The 8,950-nt window shown below is 41.9% G+C and overlaps 1 protein-coding gene across 1 annotated transcript in view; it reads right to left on the reverse strand.

Moving 5' to 3' along the window:
• ADGRD2 (adhesion G protein-coupled receptor D2) overlaps positions 1-3,508 on the reverse strand; it is a 26,079-nt gene extending 22,571 nt beyond the window's left edge. The window contains 2 exon segments of the mRNA XM_055087369.1: positions 2,235-2,325; positions 3,479-3,508. Coding sequence (XP_054943344.1) covers positions 2,235-2,325; positions 3,479-3,508 — 121 coding nt within the window.
• Positions 3,509-8,950: the final 5,442 nt, after the last annotated feature.

Here is an 8,950-nt window from a genome sequence, read left to right on the forward strand (position 1 = left end):
AGGGTGCAGGAGTGATTTAAGAGGTTTTCAGCCGGGACGGGAAGGGGAGTTCCTATTCAAGGAACTGCCAACCAAGTCCCTGTTAACTTGGCCTGTCCCAGATCACTGAATGATGCAAAAGCCTGAGCACAACCCGGGCTAGGAGAGATGTGAAAGGCTGCACAACCACAATGGGCCAGAAAAGGCCATCCCAGAACAAGAGAAGCCTGGAACAACTGGGTCACTAATGAACACAGTGCTTAACTCTCTCTGAGCCCTAGGGGGCCATCAGAATGGGGATAATGCCTCTGTCCAAGGGCTGTTGGGAGGAATAAAGGGAAGGGAATGGCCCTGACACACAGACTTTACAAAGAGAACTGGCAGCAAGTTCAAGGGTAGAAGGAAATAGGTAAGGGTGTGAGAGAACTAACATGGACACCCACCACATCCCTGGGTCTGAGCCAAACACTTACGTTACTTATTTAATCCTCGTTACCTCCACCTGTACCACAGAGGAAACTGATGGGCAAGAATGGTTGGCTGGGGCAATCAAGGCACACGGCCGTGTGTAAGTGGGACTCAGGGATCTGTGCCAAGTTAGTGCCTGGCACCACCAAAGCCTATGTCTTCCTATCCCACCACAGGAAAAAAGGTGGTAGGCAAGAGGTTTTGCTGGATTCTGAGACAGCGAATGGAAGGAAAAACACCTAGGCTTCCAGAGGGAAAAGGACCAAGAGAGACGGGAACATATTGCTTTCCACAAGGAGAAGAAATCAGCATTCACAGCATATGTGTATACAAATATATATTTCCAAGGCTGCACTGAATCAAATATAATCAGAGAAAAAAACAAAAAACAAGAAAGACTGCGTTTAAAGAAAGAGTGAGAAATATGTTCAACAATCCTCCGAATGAAAACCAAGCCGCCCCAGGTAGTAATAAGATCTTAATAACCTCTCTCTCTCTCCATAAAACAATGCGGTCAGTGATAACTCTGCCAATAAACTCCTGGAGATGTTGCAAGGGCTATCGCCTGAAAAGGGGGGTGGGGAGAAATGAAGTAAATTGGTCACAACAAAGGTAAAAAAGAGTCACGTTCACATGGAGCCTATCTACCTCTAAAGCCTGTAGGGTAGGAACCTGTGCCGAGTGTAGGGTGTGTGGGAAGGCTACAGGGGCTGTTACACTGTATGATCCTGCTTCTACAGCCCCACAGGGATCAGGAAGGACTGGAAGGAGATCCAAGGAAGTACAGAGCACCCTTGTTCTAGGACATTTAAAGATGGCTAAAAATGAGGCAAATTTCAAATGATGCAAAACCTCTGAAACAAATGTACAGGTCAGCTTAGTTCAGCAAACATTTACTAATGCTCTGCTCTGATACTAATACACTCCATGGACACTATGCCAAACACTGGCAATAAAGCCTGAACAGATACAGATCCTGCCCACAAAGAGCGTAAAGTCCAGAGGGAAACAAGTACAATATGGTAAGAGTCCTTAAGAGGCAAGGCTGACAATGGAACTACGAGTGTACCGAGGTCTCATGGGGCTCGGGTGATAAAGACTGGGCTGAGTCTTGACACTCACGTAAATGGCGGCCAAGCCACGGCGCAGAAGTGATGGCAGGAATAAAGCTATGAAAATGGAAGGAGAAAGGGTGTGGTCAGGTAGCTAGTTCAGCATGGTTGAATCCCAGAGAGCCTCACAGGCCATACAGAGAGCTGACCCTTCACACTAGTGAGAAGACCTGGAAAATTTTAAGCTGGCAAATGATGTAGTTAGATGTGTGCTTTCTGAAACTGCAGCCTGGAAGCAGTGGGGGAGGAGAGGGCAAAGGCAGGCGACAGGAAAGCAGGAGATGATAGCATTCCCAGCGCGTGCCGTGGTGATGGTGGGCCTGGGCTGGCGGGGGAGGAACAACAGCAGGACTGGGAGGTGAATGTGGGAGAGGAGGAAGCAGCAGGCAGGTGGGAGTGCAGGAGAGGCAGAAGCAGAGAGTGCCACCTGGACTTTCAGCATCAGTCATGGACACTGACCAAACTCTAAACAAACTTCAGCCTTCACAGAAAGGCCTTTTGTAACTTCTTGGCAGCTGTTTTTCTGGCAGGTTGATGGGAGACAATGATTAACTTAATTATATATTCTGCAGCAGGAACTCTAAAGGGTGTCACCAAAAAGGCACAAGATAAAGGCAGAGCCAATGAAAGTATACTGAGGTTGTTCTGGAAAAAACGACCTGGGCTGGAACCAACCTGTAAATGCCACTTCACTGGTGGCAGGGCTCTCAAAATACTCCTGTCTGGCCTCTGGAGTGTGGTAGAGAGAGTAGAAGGGAGTAGTTACCTACGGGGGCAAGAGCCAAAAGACTGTAAAGAAGGAAGCTCTAAGGGAGATTCATGGTCACGAGGGTTTGGCCGTGTGCAAGGTACAGTTCTGAGGAAGCAGAAGCAGACAGGCCTAAGTAAAGCAGACAAGCAGAGACAGGATGGGGCAGGTGAGCCCGATCATGAGGTGCTACCAACTCAGATACTGTTCCATGAGGCCTCTGCCAACCACCTTTTCCTGGGACCCCAGGCACACATGGCCTTCAGATACACTTAAGGTTCTTAAGTAACTGATATATATACACAAATATATATTTGTACACACTTAAGGTTACTTAAGGTTCTTAAGTAACTTATATATATACACAAATATATACTTGTATACACTTAAGGTTACTTAAGGTTCTTGCGGGGAAGAGGGAGTCTTCCAAAAGGGCATAACGAAACTTCTGGAGCCGATGGATATATCTGCCTTATTGATCATGGTGATGGGGGCTGGGGAGGAGGAGGGAAGAGGCAGAGGCAAGAGAATTAAGATCCAGGAGATCCAGGTATGAATCTAGTCTTGTTACTTACAGCTATGTTACCCCGGTGGTAAAGTCACTCAACATTTTTCTTTTTTTTTTTTTGCGGTACGCGGGCCTCTCACTGTTGTGGCCTCTCCCGTTGCGGAGCACAGGCTCCGGACGCGCAGGCTCAGTGGCCACGGCTCACGGGCCCAGCCGCTCCGCGGCATGTGGGATCTTCCCGGACCGGGGCACGAACCCGCGTCCCCTGCATCGGCAGGCGGACTCTCAGCCACTGCGCCACCAGGGAAGCCCCACTCAACATTTTTAAGTCCTAATTTCCTCATCTGCAAAAAAGGCCTAAAACCATCTAGCACCAGGGCAGTTATGAGGATTAAAAGACTCTTTGCACAGGAGAAACTGCTAGCACAGTGCCTGGTATGCAGGAAACCCACGATGAACGCTAACCTGATCGGATTCTACCCCTCTTTCTAACTTACACAAACGGTTATCAAAAGCTTAACTCTTTCAGAACTACCAATGCAGTGGGCAACCGATAATAACTCAGTACTTTGTTTTTTTGACCTCTAGTTCAAAGCAAATCAATTATGAAACAAGCAATTATACTGCAAATGAAATTCAAAATGACACCATAAAACTGTTCACATGCGCATCTTCCATGAACTTCACTGCCATGTCAATAAGAAGTGTACTGGGCTTCCCTGGTGGCGCAGTGGTTGAGAGTCCGCCTGCTGATGCAGGGGACACGGGTTTGTGCCCCGGTCCGGGAGGATCCCGCATGCCGCGGAGTGGCTGGGCCCATGAGCCGTGGCTGCTGAGCCTGTGCGGAGGCCCGCGTACCGCAAAAAAAAAAAAAAAAAAAAAAAAAAAAAAAAAGTGTACTAAGTAGCACATTTTCACTTATTATACTTCACTAGAAATTCTATTCTAAAAGGAGGAGAAAAGAGAACCTACATTTTCTGTTTGCAGGCACTGTGCCAAGTATTCTTCCACTTACTCTTCCAAATAACCCTTTAAGGTAGGTACTACCCCTTACACCCATTTTACAAATCCAGGAAACCAAGGCTCAGAGAGGGAAAATGACTAACCCAAAGGCATATGGCCAACAGCCAGAAGGACTGAGATTCAACATAGTTTTGTCTAACTCCAGAGCCCATGGATTTTTCACTCAAGACAGCAGAACCTCCAATTAACATCCAGAAACAGTAATGATACTTGTCTAGTCCTTAGATATAACTGGTTAATCACTCATGGGTTTATCTTTTTAAAGTACCTCTAAAATTCTTCAAAGTTGCAAACATATTGCTTAAATAATGCTACTCTATCATTCCATCATTCATCTGGCTTGTTAAGAACATCCTGATGAATTTTTCTAATACAGAATGTACATTCATCGAATCCCAAAGCAAAAAGCCTATCAAATTCACTGTATCAGTACTACATTCAAATGTTTATATCTCCCTAAAATACATGCATAAAACCTCTCAGCAAACAGAATGAGTCAAATTGTTTTTTAACCACCTTGTATGTCAATAAAAAAGATACCATTTAACTTAATTTTCCCATCAGGCCATTTGTTGATTGTAAATCTTAACTGAAACAGACCAAGAAAAGGCATTTTAATTTTCTTTTAACATTTTGGGGCAAGAAGTAGTCAGAGGATAAGAGAGCAAACTTTTGTTAAGCCTGACTGCAATTTACAAATATGGTCCTCCTAACAATTCCTTCAGGTACTGACTTTAAGCCCATTTTACAAATGAGTTTTATATTTTACAAACTGGGGCTACAGGTGTTACAGAAAAAGCAAAAATCAATCTTCAACCTAAACCTCTTCCAAGTCCATGCTACACTTTCCATCATGCCCTGTTCTTATTCCTCTACCACCCCAATTCAATTTATCTGAGTTAAAAGAAACTAATATATTTGTCAAGGAATCAAAGTTAATGAGTCCTTAAGTCTTTTCAGCATTCCAATATCACCACAGTTCTGATTTTAGAAAAAAACATATTCCAACATTATGACAGGGTGACGACGACTGAGTGTGATTGTGTTCTACAGATACAATGTTCATTGCAAATATTTTCAAAAATCTGTACTACTAGGTGGAATTTTAAAATATTTATTTAGCACAACTTCATATCATTTTTAAAAATTTTTGTTTCTGCACAATTTCAGGGTTAGGGGAGAGTGGTATAAATTACCTCACAGAAACCAGCAAGTAACATTATCTGTTAAGGTTAAAACTTTAACTGCCTTCCTGAGGTATGCTGCTGGGGTCTCATTACAGCAGGTAATATCACATTCTGCCATGCACAACACACTAAGTACCAGCATCTCCCAATTACATTGTAACGTAAATCTCAAAGGACATTTGAAAACTCTACACAGCTCCTGCACCCACTGCCGAAACACAACCACCTCTAATGGAACGTGGCAGCTTTCTAAACTAATATTCACACGCAGGGACAGGGATGCTAAGCGCGGCCTTATCCCACACTGAAGAGCGGATGCTAATTAAAAGCCCACACTGACTCGGGAAATGACCACTCAGACAACTTTAGACACTGTCTGGAGTTTTGTTTTCCTATTTCCAAACATGTTCAGCTGCCCAAACTTCCAGGATTACACAACTGAGAGAAAGTTAGAGCAGGAGTCCTCACACCTTTGTATGTGGTGATGTCCCTCTTCTGGAATAGCTTCCTCTCCTCTTCAGTCTCCCTACCCCACCCCTTCCTCAAACCCCAAGACAAAAAGAGTTTCAAGTGAGGAGTCACATACTCTTTGAGGCCACCTTAAAGTTCCCCAGACAGATTTCACCAATTCCTCTGATTGTGACCACTACGCCCCCCTTATATGCACCATTCTCGTACTTTCAGTACTGTTTGTGGGCGTGTCCACCACTCCACTAGGCTGTAAATGTCACTAAGAAAGGGCCCTGCCTCATAATCAGACACAGAGCTTGGCACCTGGTTGGAGATGACTAGAACTCAGGTGAATGGATCTCAAGGCCGCCCTTCACATCTCAGAAGGACCACCATCTCTCAATAGTTTGCAGAAGCCTTAATGGTGACTCTAATGGGGATATAGAAGATGTTCTTCAGGTGGTGTAGGTACCAGGAAACTTCTGGTTTCTTTGCCCACTGCTCTTTTGCCTTTGCCAATTTTTATGTGTCTCAGAGGTCTTTGAGAAAGCACCTTTTTAAAAAAGCCTTCAAAACAGCAGAGGTATCCAAGGTACATTTGTTCTTACTGTAATCATTTGGCTATTTCTGGAACTGTTTTTACTTTGGTTAGCAAAACCTAGACTTGATACAGGCTGAGATGCAAAAAAAAATAACTGTCATAATAGTAGTAATGGCTTTGAAATATCTCATCTAAGCCAACTTTCTCATACCTCTTAAGAATTGCCAATCCCTTCAAATATTGGCAGTTCCATTTATTCAGGTCTTCCGATACATAAAATTTGCTGACTTTTCCCCCCTTGAGTTGATACAGATATCTGAAAACCTTATAAAAGCTTTTTTTTTGGCTAGAAATGAAACTTCTCTGCCTGTGAAAATTATAGGGGCATTTTTAAATTACCATATGTTTTAGATTAGAAGGTAAAAACAGTACAGCAGCCCATGAAAACGTTCCAGCCCATGAAAGCTTACAATTAACTCATTAAAATACAGTTCAAGCCCTCAAGTTCCCCTATTCTTGTAGGCAGCGGTCCCATTTAACATTTAAATATCCCGTGTCAGTAAGTTTACCATTTTTATGTTCATTTACATGTACAATGTAAACATACATAGGTACCACATTTAAATATTTAGCCCCAAATGTTATTTTAAACTTAATTTTTCCACAGAGCTATTTGATTTTTTAAAAATAAGAAGACAAAACTTCCCCAAAATCCTTAATCACATTTCAGTGTACACTAGCGAATGTATAATGTGTGGCTGCTTTGCACACCCACATGCCCACTACCTCCCCCTTTCTAATATCGCACACCACACAAGTATAATAAACCATGTTAATATTTCATACCACTGTGAAATATGCTGGAGTATCAATTCAACATCTGCTGTCTTTAGGGTCTGGGAGTCCCGCAGAGACACTTTCAATTTGTAATTGAGTTCTATGCTGAATTAATCAGCAGTTTATCTTTTTTACTAAAATAACATCTTCACCACTAACCCAGATTTACATTAACAATTTATGCCAAATTACCTGCCAAGGCAAAACTTATAAGATTCTAAGCTACCATCCAGTAACACTCAGTCCTATATTTCATTTCTTATATTTCTCTAATCTATACACAAGAAAAGTAGAAATCCATTGTTCAAGAGCTTGCAAGTCTCTACCCACAGATGACCTCCTGGATTTGAGACAGAGCCTCACTTCTGACAGTGAAATTCAAGCAGCCGGCATGGAGGGTGTGGGTTCCCATCTTCTCCTGAAAGCCACCGTTCAATGTTTTTATGATTCAAAATTTTTACAAAATAAGATTTCTAGAATGGAATGAAATCAGTAAGTAATAAAAGAGCTTCTTTTATTTCTTTCCCCAAGGAGCTATGACATTCCAAATCTTGGCTTGGCTTGAGTAACAAAAAAGACAACCTACATAAAGAAAACATCTTTTAGTACCTTAAATTATGTCCCTGAGACCCAAGTTAGCAAAGGCAATTCAATTTGATAAGAGATAAAGAAGTCTATTTTTCTCTTTGATATCATGATGCTGAATATATTAGCAATAACATCTTCCTTTTAATTCCACCTGTACAGTTGTAAGTCACCAAACATTTATTTCTATCCAGCATTATCCCTAGCTCCTACCTCTCTCTGATTCAAGAGTCTCTGGTCACAAAGAAGTTACATTCTGTCTGCTGGATCCTTGCCACAGGTGCAGCAAGCAACATACTTTGTGAAATATTTCTCCTATATAGTATATTTTCCCCTACCTTTCACAGTTATAGTAAATATGTAAAGCAAAAACATCTCAAATGGAACACCTGCTCCAAAGAAATACATCATAAATAATTACCTATCTACTACCAAGTAAATTAATCCCTTGTTTTCAAGCTACTTTGCCCATAGCTGTTTAAGAAATTTCCACCGTCATACAGAATGGTCTCTTTCAATACTACCTCTGAATTACAGCACCAAGTGTATGCATTCAGCTGGTACCCAATTAGCACCTGCTGATCGATTACATATTATTGATTATATAAGAAAATGAAATTCAGTGTATACACAGCAGGGTAGAAGACCTGGAAAAATTTTTGCACAGAAATATTTTTGGTGGAAAAATCAACAACGAGTTTTCAGAGTCAGTAACTATGGCAGTATATACCATTTGCAGTGTTCTCATTACTCTTCAAAGAACTCGAAATGGAGAACTTCAAATTTTACAGAGGGTCAATTCCCTTAGATTTGTTGATTCTTGAATTCCAGAGGCCTGGCCCCAAGTGGCCATTTCTAAGTCAAGGAAGATGAAGGAATCCAAAGGGAGAGAAGCAATTATGTACCTGTGACATTCCAAACTCTGTATGGTAGGGAGCAAAGTCCTGCTCTTGAATCATCAGGTGAAACAGCAGAGAAAACTTCCATCTGCCTTACAAAACACCACAAAATGAAAATGTGAGCAAGAAGAGCCAAGGGAGTAACCTTAACTCAAGAAGTCCTTTTCTGCCTCTCCAAAGCTGGCCCACCAGTGGGTTCAAATTCAGGAGAACAAACTCACTCTTTCAAAAGGGGACAACTCAAAACATCTGATGCTGGTGAGAAGCTTTAAACCATCAACAGGGTCTTATCATCTACTCTAAAGGTTGAATGGTAATTCTCCAAATCACTCACTGAACCATAAGGCCAACTTCAGTATCTGTTCATTTCTAAAATTAAGTCTTTAACTCCACTGGAAATCACTACCAGGAATAATTCTATACAGGGCCCCAGGGATTATATCTTTGGATTCTGACACCTCTAAAAACTTTTTTTTAACGTTAAATACAACGAGAGAAAATTACTGGGGAAAAATTAATACATTCTTGATCTAACAAAAAAGACGCACTTTACTATGTCTAATGTTTCAGGTCTTAAGGAAAACCAATAAGCAGGAATTAGGACCAAAAGCAA

The sequence above is a fragment of the Physeter macrocephalus genome, chromosome 9 (genome assembly GCF_002837175.3).
Source record: "Physeter macrocephalus isolate SW-GA chromosome 9, ASM283717v5, whole genome shotgun sequence".
NCBI classification, from domain to species: Eukaryota; Metazoa; Chordata; class Mammalia; order Artiodactyla; family Physeteridae; genus Physeter; species Physeter macrocephalus.